General features: G+C 44.1%; 1 protein-coding gene across 1 annotated transcript in view; it reads right to left on the bottom strand.

Moving 5' to 3' along the window:
* Nucleotides 1–10,073, bottom strand: part of TRPC3 (transient receptor potential cation channel subfamily C member 3) — an 81,776-nt gene extending 71,703 nt beyond the window's left edge. The window contains exon 1 of the mRNA XM_004594542.3: nucleotides 9,471–10,073. Within this exon, the coding sequence (XP_004594599.2) occupies nucleotides 9,471–9,685 (215 nt within the window). The 5' untranslated portion in view covers nucleotides 9,686–10,073. The remainder of the gene's footprint in view (nucleotides 1–9,470) is intronic.
* Nucleotides 10,074–17,737: the final 7,664 nt, after the last annotated feature.

The following is a 17,737-nucleotide window of genomic DNA, read 5'->3' as shown; positions in this document are numbered from 1 at the left end:
TTTCTAATTGTCTGTTCTATGCCTATTTCTTCAATGACACTGATGTCCAAAAGCCAAGACTACCTCTTCTTCTGTGCACATACCTGACTTTTAGCATAAGACTGATGAGAATCTGTTGGAGAGATGGATGCATAAATGCACGGATACATAAACCACAAAATCAAAGACCCGGGGAATAATTTCTGCCAATGTTTCCTTCCAGATCAAAAAATACCCTTGGTTACATAAGGTAACATGTGAAAGTAGTGGTGAAGGGAAATTAGAGTAAGCCATGTATTTTAAAAATCATGAGTATTTTAATATAACTGATCAAAAATTAAAGGAATGTAAATAGTAATTCATATTTCAATCAAAAACTCAAGTGCAGATTTCTACTTAATCACATCCAATTCTTTGTTGAATCAAAAAAATCAATGAATTATACATTTCTTGATTCTCACCTATATTATTTATCAGAATAATCTGAGCACAAACGAGGCATGAATTTTACAATTAGCAGTCCTTAATAATTAATACTTGTTTTATAAACAGCCTAATTTTCACACTGCTTTTTATTTTAAAAGATATTTATTTATTTGTTTTTATCGGAACGTCAGATTTTCAGAGAAGGAGAGACAGAGAGAAAAATCTTCCATCCGCTGGTTTACTCCCCACTCAGCCACAAAGGCTGGAGCTGTGTGAACCCAAAGCCAAGAGCCCAGAGCTCTTCTGGGTCTCCCATGCAGGTGCAGGGTCCCAAGGCTTTGGGCTGTCCTCGACTGCTTTCCCAGGTTACAAGCAGGGAGCTGGATGGAAAATGGAGCAGCAGGGATACAAACCTGTGCCCGTATGGGATCCTGGTGCATGCAAGCTGAGGACTTCAGCCACTAGGCTACTGAGCCAGGCCCTTTATAGTACTTTTAAAAGTTAGTCTTTATTATTTTAGAATGATTGGAGGCAATCAAATTAAAGTCTACGAAAGGTAGTATTGTAACTCAGCAAGTTAGGTCACCATTATGGATACCCACATCCCATTTCAGAGTGCCAGCTTCCAATATGGCTTCCTGTTAATGCATTATGGGAGGGTGCAGATGATGGCTTAAAATCTTGGAGCCCTGCTACCCACATGGGAGACCCATGGGCATTCTGAACTCTTGGATTCACTTGGTCCAGCTCCAGCAGCTGCAGGCTTTCGGACACTGGCCAACAGATGGAACATTTCTCTGTCTGTCTCTTTTTCTGCTACTCTGCCTTTCAGGAAATGAAAATATAAAAATTCAAACTATACAAATAAGAGTCACATTAATTCATTCTATGACTGAATAACAATTGAGAGAAAATGAACTCAAATAACAAATTAAAAAAAAATGGCTCAAGAGAAGGTCATATGTGGCTATCTGAATATATTAGTCACTACCATTTATAAATACTTTCAAACTCTAATGTAAGAGGCAAAAGGATTTGATTTTCTTGCATTATTATCTATATTTGAAGTCAAAAGTCAGGATTTAAATATTGATGTCTACCTCATCGCACTGCGACCCACATTTCAATAGAGAATCTACATCAGTTCTATTTGACAAAGTGTATTTAGAGATGCAAAACGGCTATAAAATCTTAGCAGTGCTAAGTTCTTTCCTTCACAGGTCACACATTGGTGGACATTTAAATTTCATTCTTCAAAAAGGTCTAGAGCCAGATCATTATTATTATCCATTATTATATGAACAGTGCAAAGAAAACAGGAGCATTTTCTTTTAAACAGAACTTCTCTGAATAGATAATTATAGACCACTATCCCTGGCCTCAGTGCTAAACTCAAGGCAGCATACTAAAGCCACTCTAATGATCTACCTAGTCACTGCTGAGCCCTTAAGCATGACGTGAGCCTCCCTACAGTCCACAACTCTAGACACTCCATCTTAGGTTAGACGCCCATGTGCGCACCTGCATGAGCTTCCTTCTGCAGCTCTATTGTGCAGTGCTGACCACACTGTTGGGGGACAGCTAGTCAAGCAACGAGCTTCCCTCCTTGGAAGACTGCTCAGTGGCTACTCACTGTTAGCTGGCATGCTCCCTGACAGGTGATCTCAATCCAAGCCAGGCAATTCAAAGCATTCTTTCTTACCAAGGGCACAGTTTTTTTGTTTTTTTGTTTTTTTTTTTCCTCCCAGTGCATTTTCTGTGGTGGTCTATAGCCTAATGTAACCTGGGGACAAAGAGTAACGGAATGCTGTGGGCAAAAAGAAAACTCAATGATTAAGATTAATTTTTGAAAGAGATAGAAAGACAAACAGACATTTGCTATGCCAATACAGGTTTAAAAAAACCCTAGAATTATAATTCTTAACAAGGGTGACCTCGAGTGGTATTGGCAAGGGTAAACTCTGCCTAGAGATATGTGTTTTTCCTCTTTCTCTCTATTTTTAGTCCTTTTGCTTAGCTTGCAAACTTTTTCAACTTGCTCTGCCATCAGCAGTCAAGTTGAAATGACAAATTAATTGGATCTCATAAATGAATTAATACTAATTAATTCCATCTTATGTTACTTCTCCCAGGAGTAAATTGATCTTTTTTTTTTTTTTTTTAAGAGGACGAGGCCAGAGTATGCTAACAGCTAACAGTCCTGGGGGATTTCACCTGGCTCAAGGTTGCTGTACAATACATGCATCCTTAGTTTCTCAATTCGTAAAATAAGAGCCCTGACAAGACTAGACTAGCCCAATTCAAACATTATATTAGTCTTTAAAAATATTCCATATAAGTTAGGTTTAGAAAGCCCAATACTAAAATGGTTTTAGGTGGGGATTTCAGATGACATTTCTTATCACACTACGTAGGTTACCATCTATTTAATACATTTGGTAAGATTCTGTGTTTTTGGCTCTGTCAAAGAATATGGCCATCATTAGGCCTTAAGTAAACAGCTGAAACACACTTGTAGGGCTATTTTATTTTGTGATGGAGAAACAAAGTCTTTCTTAACCTAGTCTTTGTAAAATCATCCCCTAAAGAAGAGAACAAAGAAAAGCAACAAAAATATCATCTTCCATGAAACCAAGGGCATTAGTAACCCCAAGCCACAATACGCAAAGATGGCTGGGAGACAAGATTGAAAAAAATAAGTGATTTAGTGGAGGAAGGAAGGTCTTACCTGAGTGACTGTAACAGGAAGGGAACTGTGCCACTATGTTCAAAGTCAAAGAAATCCCAGACATTCAAGACAAAAGAAATCCCAGAAATAAGAGATGAGGGGAGGACCTAAGTCGAAGGAACTGCTGAAAACATGTGGAAGAAGCAGGCAGATTTCTAACCCTGAAGTGGTAAGGTCAAGTGCAAATCTGTACCCCTGTAAGAGCGAGACACTATGAAGTCTCTGGAGATACCCAACAGAGACGCTATAGACGTGAGGGTACTGGGAATATCGAGGAAGGCAGGAACTAGGAACAGGAGAACCCCTGCCCAGTTCCACAACAGCTTCAAGCAGTGTACTGCTGCTTTCTAAAGTCTCCTTCCCTGATAAACTGAAGATAAAACAAACCACAATATCCCGTCTCTGAAGTAAGAAAGAGGGCTACAAAAAGAAGGAAAACTTATAAGAAAAAAAAATGTATGAAAGATGAAAAACAAAATCGCTAATGAAGAAATAAAATCTGGGAAAGAGTTGAGAGATACAGTCAAAAACAATTCAAGAAGAATAATACTCAAAAGATAAGCATTGGGGAATCAATCCGGGAAGTACAATAATCCAAACAATAGGAATTCCAGAGGGAAGAACGAGAATAATGATAATGAAATACGTAAGACCTAAGGACAGTAAGGAACATAATCTCCAGCTTGAAATGGTGCACCAAATGTCTAACTCATGTTAACAGCAACAACAACAAAAAACCATACCAAGAACAGTATTCATGTAGAGACAATTCTAAAAGCTTCCTGAGGAAGAGACTTAAACACCACTTACAAAGGAAATGTGTGCGCTTCAATAAAACATACAGGTTGGAAACTGAGGAAGGCTCAACTAAAGGAGTAAAGACAAGATGCCACAAATATTTACTCCATGAAAAACAAGTGACTACAAAAGAAAAGTAATCATACTATATTACATGGCTTAGCAGTGCACAATTGTTACATGGTCATAATAACAAGGATCTTACAAGACATAAATCCGAAGAACTGAAATTGGTACTGCTTGCTGTACCGGCATTCCATATCAGATTGCCAGTTCAAGCCCCAACTACTTTCTGCTATTGTGTCTGGGAAGGCAGCAGAGAATGGCCCATGTATTTGGTTCCATTACTTACACAGGAGACAAGGATGGAGCTCCCGACTCCTGGCTTTAACCTGACTTGGCTGTTGTGACCATCTGGAGAGTGAACAGGCCGATGAAAGATTCTCTTTCTCTCTCACGTTCTGTCACTCTGTTTCTCCATCATTCTACCTTTGAAATAAACATAAAAAGGTTTATTTTCTTTATTTAAATATTGAGTGGCAATAACAGAGAGCAAGGGAGAGACACAGAAAGAAATCTGGTTCACTCCTCATACGGTCACAACAGATGGAAGCCATAAGGCTGAACCTCCATCAGGGTCTGCTATGTGGGTGGCAGGGGCCCAAGCCCACGGGTCATCCTCCACTGCCTTCTCCGGGATAATAGCTGGGAGCTGGAGCAGAAGCAAAAAAAGAAAGAATGCAAACTGATGTTCTGATAATAGAGGAAGTGGTGACTTACCGTGCAGTATCACAGCATTGGTCCCAATAAGAAAATCTCAAACACACACACGCACACGCACAAACACATATACACACACTGCTTTATCCAGAAATTGTGATAGCCATGCTGTGGAGATTAGGAGAGAACACGTGATATATATGAGGAAACATTCTTACTTGAGAGTATTGGTAACATTGAAAACGTATAAGTAACAGTATCACAGTACATGCAGAAGCTAAAATTGAAGCAAAAATAGAATGGACAGACAAAAAGGACGAGGGAACCAGAGGACTAGAGAACTGCTAGGTACTTGCTATGATTCTTAGAAACCTTTCAGAACTATCTAACTTCTAAAACTCTATTTATGTGTTCCTTCGCTGTTACATAAATATAATTTAAAACAAACTACTGTATATGGTGAACTCACCCAGGATGTAAATTGGAATGAAGATTTTCAGGTTATTAAAAACCTCAAGCTTACTGCCATGTTGTGCTATTTTTGAAGAGTAACTGTTCCCACAGAGAAGCCTGCCTCTTCCTTAACGCACCAGAATGGCTCAGTCCTCCAAGGCCAGACTCCTCTGCAAGGGAAGACCCCGCCTTCTGCTCCAGTCTGATATCCAAGCCAACATACCTCACATTGTTCTTAAGCCCACAGCCAAACTCCTCCAAGTCTCTAACATCACACAAGGCCAGCCTCACAGCAGTTTACATCCAGCCAGACAAGCTGGGATATGTTACTGTGAACTCATTCATCGCCCTGTCCCAGAGTTGAGCATTAGAAGCTCTGGTACCAGCACCCTCCAAAGAGTTCAAGGAAAAAGCGATTAAAAGGTAAGCTGGGCAGGTTAGGCTGTCACTTATGATACCTGGATTCCATCTGGGAATGCAGATTCACATCCCAACTACTATGCTTCTAATCAAGCTCTCTGCTGACGCATCCTGGAAGGCAGCAGAACATGGCCCAACGCTTGGGAAACCCGCATGGAGTTCTGGCATCCTGTCTGTGGTCTGGCCCTGAACTGAGTGGGGGAGAATGAACCAAACAGAACATATCTATCTATTTTGCCTTTCAATTAGATGAAAATCAATAAACATTTTGAAAACCCTGCTTTAAAGACATGGGATTCACATTCACAGTGACAGCTGGACATATTTAAAAAACACTGTTCTTGCTTTAATCACAACTAACCTTTAACAACACTTCCTCTGAAGAACACATAAACACAATCCATTTGTTTAGGAACCTTCTGCTAAGATAACATACATGGAGAGATGCAATGATTTTGTGCAGATATGTTAACACATACAAAGGCATACTGTTCTTTCTAAAACTAGATGTATAATTTTTTTCCTGCTTTCTTGAGTTGTGTGTGTCAATTCTTCTCACGTTTTGGAAACTGTTCTTTAGGTGGCCTGGCCTGAGTAGCAGCCTGTTTCTCCGTTATTCTGCGTACTCTGCTGGCTGTTCTTTGTCAGTGCTCTCCAGACAAAAATGTTCCCCCCAGAAAACCGGCATGGGCTCCCTCAGTTGCTCTCTGCACACCCTTTCTTTGGATAAATTCACACAGGCACACAACTCTGTAACAAATCCTATCAAACAGCAGAATATCAATTTTTCCTAAGCTTTACACTCAATTTTCATTTTTAGTATGACACCTTTATCAGAATTAACTTAAAAATAACCAGAACCATTTCTTGTTCTTTTCAACGTTAATATCAACAATCTTGTTATGCAAGTCAATATTATTAAATCATCTCAGATCTTGCTTTTTCTTTAAAGCCCTCATTCGCAGTGAGATGCAAGATCCCATAAACTCTCTTTTTGTGTGTATTCTTTTTCCAATCTCTTTTCATCCTGCTGACACTACACACTACACATTATGATCCTAATCTCCCTCTGGACAGCTACAATAGCCTCCTAATTTTGTTTTTCTTATTCTGTCAATTGCAACTTCAATCCATCCTGCTCTCAGCAAGGCTTTGATCAAATTGTTCTTGGTTTGAAAGAATCAATACTTTCCTCTCCTCCTGACTGAGCACAGGAGCCCTTCCACATGAATGTGCCAAACCAGCGAATCTCACCGCTCCTTAAAAACACTCTGTGTTCTGACAAAATTCAAGAATGATTCTGAAGACACACCTGGCATATGGCAGGGGGGAGATGGGAATTGACAAAAAGAGCTTAAATAATTAATCCCTCGTACCATCTATCCTTCCAGGCCCATAAAGCTTCCCTTGGTATCACCACAAACACCTACTTCTCTTTTCTGCTTTGCACCTCACCCTTCTCCTAGTCCCAAATGTGTGTGTGTATCTCTATACATCTATACCTATATATCTTTAATACTACACACTTTACTCTAATTGACAGAGTAACTGCTCATGCCCCATCTCATTCTCACCTCTCCCTCGTGAGATTTTTACGTTGTTGTGCAAAAGAGTTGTCTCGTCTTTGGGGTTGCTGCATCAGCCTCCAGTTGGCACAAATACATGCTAGAGAAATGTGTTTGCATGGAAACTCATAAATATCTTGTTCAAATGTCTTTTTGGAGTTCATAAGATATATTTAATGACTGAAAAACTTCAAAAATGAGGTAATCTCTCTGATGATATGCTGCTTGGTTACAGGTTTGCAAACAATTGTGATAAAGAAAGTCTTGGTCTAAATCAATGGTTGACTCAATAGTTCCACCAGAGGCTTAAAAAAAAAAATCTTGTTAATGACATAGCAGTGACACACTTCCTCCAAAGTCTGCTTAAAATTCCCACATGGAATATTGGAACATGTAGCAGCTGAAGTGCGCAACATGGTTTTCTCTGAGGACTTTTTTTGGGGGGGGGAAGTATAAGTATATCCTACTTAATTTTAAATTCAGCTGTGTTATTCTGTGGATTGAAAATGACTCGGACAGCCTGGGGTATCCTGCTCTGACTCCATTTTAAGGCCTGTGTGGTTTTAAACAGTGATAAATAAAGACATTACTCAAAGGCAGGGTAAAGAGCTAAAGAGCTGATCTCCGCCACAGACGTCAAACTAGTCTGATGTTATCACACTGAGACCTCAAATCAGCAGAAAGAGCTCGCTGCCCTCTCTTGGGGATGAACTTTCATTAATGTGTGCCTCCTGGGAGTGCCAGGTGCCCCTCAGCCTGTGCACAGTAACTATGCCACAGCACTGACTTGCTGAGTTATGTGAAGCAGCTAACACCTTGGAAAGATGGTCTACGAGCAGGTAGCAAAAGCACTTGACCCAGGGCTGTGTGTAAGCGACCTCAAACTTCAGATGTGAGTACAGTAATCTCAGCTCTGGCCTACTTCCCGAAAGAAGCAAGTTTTCAGGTGTCCCATTTAGCCTGCATTTAAGGTGAAAGAAGGCCCAATTTTAAAGAAATGGAACTAGGTTTTTTTTTTTTTTTTAAAAAAAAACGATTTAGCAGAAGGAAAAACGGACAAGTCTTAATCCTAGGCAGGCAGGCAGGCAAAGGAATGGATGGCACTTTTCATCCCAGAGGATATCTCTTCCCCTTCTCTAAAAGGCTGTTTAAACTCCTCACAGATCTCCAGTAATAACTGAAGCACATCGGGATGTACCGCTCATTTTAAATCAGAATCATGCCCTGGGGGATCGCCTCCGCCATCAACTTGTGTTTCTGTGTCCTACAGGCAAGTCCAGCCAGGTGCAGCGCCAGCTCTGAGCCAGCCAAGAAGCCCACAGGGAATCATTGCCTCCTGGGGTCGCCCCCAGGCCTCGGACCCGGGAAAGGGCAGCAGGGGGCGCTGCAGAGCCTCGGTCCCGCCTGGGAGAAGCGGGTTCCGGCAGAGCCGGAGGGCGCCGCCAACTCCCCTGGGCCTCAAGTTCTGACCTGAGTCGATGCATTTGTTCCCCACCTCCCCAACTCCCAAAGGTAAGAGAAATACAGGGCACCCCAACCCGGACAAACTGACCCTTCATTTTCTTTGCACCCACCCGCCCCCGATAATCAAAGGCTGTATAGAAATTGAGAAAAGTCGCTTTCTCACACACTAGAGCTCCAACCGCTCTTTCGTGGGAACAAAAAAAAAGTATGGAAATGAAAAAAGAGAAAGGAAACAATTTTTTTTTTTTTTTAAGAAAGGGCATAGCCGCCGAACCCAGAGAATCGCGGCTAGACTAAGCACCAAGGCGGCTCCACCCGTCGCCCACTCCTGCCGCAGGAGACCTGCGCGGTCTTTGGTTCTCATTTCCCTCCACCTGTGCACGGACCGCAGGGAGACCAGGCATCCAGGCAAACCCACACCCTTCGTCCCAATCCGTCCTCCTCCCTACACCCCACTTCCCTGTCCCCTCCCCGACGGCCAGGCGCGACCAAGGGGACCCAAGTAAGTTCCCAGCGCCGGGACGCCGGGGAGGAGTTGGAGGTTCGAGTGCGCGCCGGGACTGGCACGCGTCTCGCCCCTTCCCTGGCCCCGGCGCCCCGGCGGGCGATTTCCTCAGCGCGCGTCAGGCTCTCGCCGAGGGAGCGGCCGCGGTGAGCAGGTGGGGTCGGTGCGCCTGTCCGCGGGGCTGTGGGACGGCGACCCCGCCACGCCGTCGGCACCTCCCACCCCAAGTCCCTCCACAGAGCAGGACCCGAGGTCCACGCAGCCCCGGCCGAGGTCGGCTCCCTCGAAGTCGCCCCCACTCGGATTCCCCCGCCGTGCCTGGCGGGCTCAGGCGTCCCCGGCCGCGCCTTTCCCGCCGCTGCCCAAGCGCCGCCCTGCCGAGACACGGACCCCGGCGCCCCGGGGTACTCACAGGTCGGGTCCCGGGGAGAAGGGAGGTGGGCAGAAGCCGTGTGGCTCCCGCCGCAAGGGCGCCGAGCGCGGCTCCAGCCCCCCGTTGACGCCCCTCCAGCCCCGGCGGCGGCGCTGCGGCTCCGCTCCTTCGTCCTCGCCCTCATCTTCCTCCTCCTCAGGAGCGGGGAAGGTCACCCTCGCTTGTTCCTTGCACTTCCTGACCTTGGTGGACATCGCGCCGGCTGCGGTCCGATTGCTGGCCGCCGGCCTCCTCCTCCTCCGCAGCCGCTGCCGCCGGAGCCGCGCGGTCTCCGGGCGGCGCCCCTTCCCAACCTCCCGAGGCGCCCGGGGCTTCAGGCAGCGCGGGGCGGGAAGGCAGAGGGCCGAGGGTGGCGTGGACCGCGATGGAGCAGTCAGAGGCGGGAGCCGAAGCCTAGCCGCCGCCGCCTCCCACCATCAGCCCCTGGGAGCAGCCGCGCGGCTGTGGCCGCGAGGAGGAAGCCCGGGGCGGAGCGGGGCGCTGGCGCTGGGAAGGGCGCCCCGGCCCCGCGGCGGCGGCGCTGCCTCCTGCGCGCCGGGCTCGCGTCTCCGACAGCATCTCTTGCTAGGATAGCCTTGCTACCCCCGGGCGAAGGAGAACGGGGGCGGGCGCGGGACGTGGGGGGGGGGGCGGGGAGAAGCAGTTCCTTATCAGACCTTGCTGAGGAGGGAATCGGGCTGGGCAGCAGGTGGGGAGGGGTGGGGTCGGAGCCTCTTGCGCTATCCAGAGGAGCCAACACCCCTTTTGCATCCAGAGACAAGTCCCCCCCCCCCCAAAAAAAAAGGGTAAATGGGGCACCTACAGGCTTGTGAATTTCTCTCAGTCGTAGCTACTCCACCCAACTGTTAAATTTGTTCTTGGAAGCATCACTCCTTGTGATGGTCACCGCAATAGTTGAATCCTCCCAGATTTAAAGTCGTTTTCCTGAAGATCTTTATATTACTTTAATGTGCGCAATGTGTCATTTCTTTGAATGAAACTCCAAGGCGTCTGACAAGTTTGGTTAAACTTGGCAAGAAAAAAGTTTTAAGCAAATTTTTCAAACTTTTTTAAAGAGCGTTTTATAATCTAAGAGCAGTCATTTTTCCCACAGGAAAGAATTTTAGTTAGCAGGCAACTTACGGATAGCAAATGAATCTCTCTCTCCCTTAAATAAGCAGGCAGAGGCTCAGCCAGACTGAGTAAACTACCCAAGGTAGGCAAGGAGAAAGTGCAGATTAGACTCAGGGCCTGTGTTCGCTGAGATTTCTTATTGCCTTAAATATGAGTTTGCAAGTCCGATTTTGAAGGATCAGGAAAATCCCTTACTTGCCAGGATGAGATAAAATAGCATTTAATTATTTTTGACTAAATGCAGTTATACTTTTTTTTTTTTTTTGAGGAACAGTTCCACTGTAAGCAAAAACACAGGTAAGGAAATGTAGCTTTTTTGAAGAGGATTTATTTGAAAGAGTTACAGAAAGGGAGGGAAGGAGAGGGAGAAAGAGAGATTTCCAACTGGCCAGCAGTGGCCCAAGTTCTTGAGCCGCTTTTGCTCTCCCAGGTGTGTTAGCAGGAAGTTGGATCAGAAATTGAATGGCCAGGACTGTAGTTTACACCTATTTGGGATGCTGGTTCCATAAGTTTACTCTCTGTGCCACAATGCTTCCCAAATGTAGTTCTTTTCAAGTTAATTCTTTTCTTTTAAGTTCTAAGGGTTTTTTTTTTTTAAGATTTATTTTTATAGGAAAGGCAGATTACAGAGAGAAGGAGAGACAGATAGGAAGACCTTCTGTCTGCTGGTTCACTTCCCAAGTGGCCACAATGGCTGGAGCTGAGCTCATCTGAAGCCAGAATCTTTTTCTGTTCTCCCGTGTGAGTCTAGCATCCCAAGGCTTTGGGCCACCCTCCAATGCTTTCCCAGGCCACTAGCAGAGAGCTGGGTGAGAAGTGAAACAGCCATGACAGGTACCAGCACCCATGGGATCTCCATGCTTACAAAGGCAAGAACAGCCAAATGAGCCATTGCATCATGCCCTGCAGTTAATTTTGAGAAAGTAAATAAGATATTAAGTGTTGTATTAAGTGGGCAATGTGTAAGTTTAAAGAAGCAGTGATATTTATTTACACATTGCTACAGGAAAAGCAAAGGAGCAAGTGACTGCTGAGCAGTACTTCACAATTAGAAGCACCTTTTAAAGTTCCCGCATGTGAAAGTGTTGAAATGCTCACACTGTAAGCTCCAAAACCCCATCCATCCCACCTCTGCACACCAGCATCTCCAAAGCAGCCTTGACCTCCTTCACCCCAACATCCTGCCTCCGATTAGATGCCCTTGGTCTTTCTGCAGCCCTCCAGTCCTAAGGCCATTTAGTTTGGCCACACCCTGAAGATGCTAGGCTCAGAGCAAGTTTGATCATGATGCTGCTTTTTAAAAATCTTGATGCCTCCCCGCTGCTTTGAATTTAAAAATCCAAATTTGGCATGCCTCACCAACCCTAATTCTTCAGTCTCTGCTTCCACCCTCCCTTGGACACATCTTAACTGCCTTTACCTGAATTTCCCATTCATCACCTGGAGTTCTGGATGCTTTCCCACTTCTCTGCTTCTGTCTTTGGTGTCCTGATCACCGCAATGGCTCTGTTCCCTGGTCCACCTGGCACACCGCCACCGTGCCCCAAAGCCCTGGATGAAGCGTGGCCCTGAAACTGGCAGCTTCCCTACATCCCAGAGGAGCTCGCACAGCGTGCAGTCTGCGGCTAGAATGTGCGAGCATACTGATCACATTATGTTGAACAATTTATATGGCTGTCTCCTCTTTTAATTGTGAATACTTGGAGAATGATTGGCAATCTTATTTATTTTGACTTATTTGGGGGCTCATTTAAAAAATGTATTTATTTTTATTGGAAAGGCATATTTGCAGACAGAAGGAAAGACAGAAAGATCTGTTTGCTGATTTACTCCCCAAGTGGCCTCAATGGCTGGAATTGAGCTTATCCAAAGCCAGGAGGTTCTTCCGGGTCTCCCATACCGGTGCAGGGTCTCAAGGCTTTGGACCATCCTCACTGCTTTCCCAGGCCACAAGCAGGGAGCTGGATGGGAAGTGTGGCAGCTAGGACACGAACTGGCACCCATGTGGAATGCTGGTGTGTGTAAACCAAGGGTTTTGTTTTTATTTATTATTTATTATTTTTTTAATTTTTAAGCATTTTATTAATGTACATAGCCATACAATTCCGAGAAGACAACCAGACTTTCTTCACTCCCTGGATTCCTCCCCTGCAGTCCCCTTACCTCCCTCCCTTCTCTTCATCAGTTTTTGCACTTTTTTTGTTTAGACAATTTCTTTTTCTTCTTTCTGTATCTGGGGGAGGGTGAGATGCAATGGGAAAAACCACTCCCAGCCTCCCAACCACCTCAGTACCTGATGTCATCCCAGGTTCCCCATCGTGGAGCATGTTCTGAGGGTTCTGCTCAAATTGTTTAGATAGTTCTGAGATGCTGTTGCTATCACCATTCCAAGGATGAGGAAATCCTTCCAAGGTCAATTGGCTGACATAGGCCACCTCAGAGTCTTCATTCGCCCAGAAGTTTGTTGTTAAGCTTCACTGGGGTAGTTGATCATTTGTTCTACCTTTCTTCCTCTGCAAACCAATGAGTGCTGCCCAACCCTGCCCACCTCATGTTCAGCACTCACACCAGGGGGAGCTGCAGCCCAGTCAGAGCGACCCCAAATGACCCCCTCTGGATTGGCCCCCAGCTCTGGTTCCTGTGCCTACCAGCATGTGCAATGGACTGGTCTAGTCTGTTGTACACCCCATTTATAGCTCAATTCTTGATGTACAAAGTAAAGTCAGTAGTGTTTGTTGAGTGAACTCCTGGAATCTGTGGGATGTTTACAATTGTATTAACAAGTTCATGAGCCTGCCCTTATGGGGTCCTATATAGAAGCGTCACTAGATCCCACATCCTGTGTTATTTTCCTCAGACTGTCATAACACAGTATCAAAGACTGGATGACTTAAACAACATTTGCTTTCTCACAGTTCTGGAGGCTGGAAGTCCAAGTTCAAAGCATCATCAGCAGGGTTGATTTCTCCTGAGGCCTTTCTCCTTGACTGACAGATGGCTGTCTTCTCTGTGTCTTCAAATGGTCTTCCCTCTGTGCTTCTGTTGTAACCTTCCGTTCTTCTAAGAACACTGCTCACTGGAATAGAATCCCCTCACCCCTCATTCTGCTTTTATTAGCTCTCTCAAGTCTAAAGGCTGTCACAGTCGGTTAGGTCTTCAGCATATGAAGTGGGTGGGGTCATGGTTCAGCCTCACACGCTCACTCCTCCACATGGAGGGAGCTGCTCCAGCACAAGTCTGGCACATTTATGCTCTCAAGAAGCATGGCTCTGGGGTAAAGAAAGCCCAGAGGAAAGAATATCTGCAAGAAAGTCATTTTTAGATCTAATAAAATTTGTTCTCTCTCTGGCATAAACCAATTTGTCATTTTAATTTATTTTTATTTTTTTAATCAAAGAGGCTATATGATTGTATATGCAAGTAGATTATCAGCTATCTGTGTACTCAAATGTTTCCTTAACTTACATTCAAAATGCACATCTTGTTTGGAGAACAAAAAATTAATTTTCTATGTTCAAAGTATCTGGCTGTTCAAATGGATTATTTTTCAAGTAGAAGTAACCACTGAAAACTAGTGAGGCATGGCTTCTGTGATAAGTCCAAATAAAGTGATCTGTTAAAAAAAAATTCTGGTAGCAGGAATTGGTCTCCAAATTTCCTCCTAAATCTCTATAAAAAAAATCTATCCCTTCTTTGGAATCTTTTACACATGAGGGAACACTTTTGCTCCTTGCCCTCATTCTCTCCCTCCCTGGCTTTCTCCAAGGCTGTGCGTAATACACATAATAATAAAGAGTGTTGAGTAGAAATTCTTGCACCACAACATGAAGGTTAGACTTAGCCAGTTTCTCAAGCGAGCAAGAGCATGGAGCAGGCATAATGTTCTAAGCAGTGCATTTTTTCCCCTACTTTTAAGAATGGAAGTACTCTTATAAGTGGACTTTGCTTTTGCTCTCTTAAAGTAACCTTACCTCATCAATTTTATTAGCAAGATGGGAATTGTGTATGTGAAGGATTGAAGCCTCAAATGTGACATTCCTGAACTTATGATATGATCATTAATAATCTAGTGCCTTTTGTCCAGAATATGGAGAGTCCTATAAGCCATCATGAATATTTGTAGTTCTCTTACAGGGCAAGGAAATCCTGAGCAGTTACAGGCTTTGAAAATTTCTTCATGAGTCAGAAATTTGGAATTAAAAAATGTATTTTACTATCCAAATAGGTTATAAATGGTGATAGTTTTTCTAAGACAATTAGTTTAAACTTGTTTCAGTGATGGAACACAAAGCATTTTGTAACAAATACTATGGGCCAGAGGCCTGGAGTCAAATCTCCCTCTGTTGAATTCAGGCTCTTTGAGCTCGGGGAACCTCCTCCATCTCCCTGAGCTTCTAAAACATGGGGATAACATCAGAGTACCTCTTTCATAGGACTTTTATAGGATTCTATAAAAGCAGTTAAAACTGCCTGGGAGCCATCATTATGGCTTGATTGGCTAAAATGCTGACTGGAGTGTGATGCTAGCATCCCTATGGGTGCTGGTTTGAGTCCTGATTGCTCTACTTTTGATCTAGCTTGCTGCTAATAGTCCTATGAAAGCAGTGGAAGGTGACAATGGAAGCCTAGATGAGTCTCTTGGCTCCTGGCTTTAGCCTGGCCTAGCCCTGACCACTTGTGAGGGAACAAGTAAAGGGAAAATCTCTCTTCTTCCTCCCACAATGCCTGCTCCTGCAACTGTACCTTTCAAATAAATAAGTACATCTTTTTTAAAAATTTCATTTATTTATTTATTTATTTTTAAATGCTTTAATTTATGTATGTATCTATTTATTTATATTGGAAAGGCATATTTACAGAAAGGAGAGACAGAAATATCTTTATCCACTGGTTCATTCCCCAAATGGCTGCAATGGCCAGAGCTGAGCCAATCCGAAGCCAGGATCCAGGAGACTCTACCAGATCTCCCACATGAGTGCAGGATCCCAAGGCTTTGGGCCATCCTTTATTGCTTTCCTAGGCCACAAGCAGGGATCTTGGTGGGAAGTGGAGTATTTGGAACACGAACTTATGCCCATATGGGATGCTGGTGCTTGCAAGGGGAGGATTAGGCAATTGAGCCACTGTACTAGGCCCAATAAATATATCTTTCTTAAAAATATTCCTGGGCCTGGTGCGGTGGCCTAGCGACTAAAGTCCTCACCTTGCATGCACTGGGATCCCATATTGGCACTGGTTCTAATCCCAGCAGGCCTGTACCATGTGGGAGACCCAGAAGAGACTCTAGGTTCCTGGCTTCGAATTGGCACAGTTCTGGCGATTGTGGCCGCTTGGGGAGTGAGTGATCAGACAGAAGATCTTCCTCTTGGTCCCTCCTCCTCTCTGTATATCTGACTTTCCAATAAAAACAAAAATAAATGTTTTTTAAAAATATATTCCTGGCAGATAGTAGGTGCAATGTGAGTATCGGCTACCATTAGTTCCCTCTTGTGCACTATAGGACTTATAGTAGACCCAGTCTGGGTCCTAGAGCAAGCATCTCTCCTGCTAATCATGCCACTCTCTCAGCATTTGCCAAGTTACATGCTGGTTGACTTGTCTGTTTCCTCCACTAGGCTGTGAACTTTTTCAGGGCCTAGGAACATTGTCTTGTTTGACCTTGTCACACCAGGGTAGCAAAAAAACTAGCCAAATAGAAAGTGCTCAATGCACAGAAACTCATCAAAACAGCAGTGACAGTTGCAACAGCAGACAATTGTGAAATTTTAGTGAATACTTGAGATCTAGGAGGGGGAGAAAGAAGAGACTCTTCTTGCTCTGCACCGGTCACACTGCTGAGTCCAGGGAAAATCTGAGAATGGGCGAAGCTTCTCTTTGGCATTGACTTACTTTATCTCCATCTTTTTCTATCTGGTTATAGTATGCCTCTGGTACCTATGTGCCCAGTGACACTATTTTGTTTGATCCTCCCAACAATGTTATCTCTCAGGCTTGCTGTATGAAATGTTCTCTGCTTCACAATTACTTTTCTATCCCCTGCCAGGTTAAGATTGCTCTTTCTTCAGGGAAGCTAGCCCACAGAGCTGTTCAAGGGAAAGTGTCTTCCGTGAAGTCACACAGACATGTGCAAACACTCAGCAGTCAAGGCTGAGAGGCATCTACGTTGTTCAAAAACCTCCAAAAGCAATCAATCCCTATTTAGTGGATACTAAAAGAAAGGAAGATGTGTCTGGGGGAGGAGAGGAGGAAGGAGTTGCCAAGCAGCAAGTCAGACTTGAGCTAACTGCTCTGTAGAGGCCCTGACTTTTTTTCCTCTGCTACTGAGGTTTCTCAATCCACGTAAATCAACTTCTGCCAATAGCATTTCAAGAAAGGCTTCTTAATTTGGGGAGGGAATGGAAAGTGGGCTAAGGGGCAGAGCTGGGACCATAAGTAAAGTCTCACTCTTGAGAAAATAGAGATAGAAATTTAGGCCAATTCTCCATGAGTACCTCACATTTCTTTATATCTTGCAAGTAGGACAGTGGCTGTCTTGATTCCGAAATATTTTTTCAAGGATTTTTTTTTTTAATTATGGTGAGCGGCCTTGGAAGCTAGAGTTCCTCTTTAAAAAAATAGAGCAAATATGTTTCTGCTCCATTGTAGTAGACAGTGCTTTTTCCTGGGTGCAAAGATTGGACAGGCCTACCAGACTGTTACAAACGATTCAAGTTGCCTAACCTTGGATTTTCCCTGTTGCAACATAACCCATTGCATATGCAGGTGTCTCCTGGCCCTCTTGATGTCTCTCTGTGGGAATTAGGACTCAGGGAACTGGCACGATGCTGATACTCTAGACACTGCCTTTGCTATGCATAGTCAACATTTTTTTTTTTTTTGTCTTTGGCCTAGGAGTTTTATTCCTTCTGCCAGCATCTGTGAAACTGTGTCTGATTACCTTGTTAACTCACAAGTAGAATAAAATTTCAGACCCTTCATAGTTCTTCACAATTATTACGTTTTAGAGATGAAGAATTCACGTCTTTCCCCAGAGCACAAATCTCCAAGAGTAAATTAGATTCTTAAAGGAGTTGTAATAATTTTCCCATGTGACTAAATGCCTTACTAATCAATTTTCCTATGCCCAAGTACTG

The sequence above is a fragment of the Ochotona princeps genome, chromosome 7 (assembly GCF_030435755.1).
Source record: "Ochotona princeps isolate mOchPri1 chromosome 7, mOchPri1.hap1, whole genome shotgun sequence".
NCBI lineage: Eukaryota > Metazoa > Chordata > Mammalia > Lagomorpha > Ochotonidae > Ochotona > Ochotona princeps.
The sequence above is the reverse complement of the archived record's forward strand: the minus strand, read 5'-3'. Positions and strand labels throughout refer to the sequence as shown.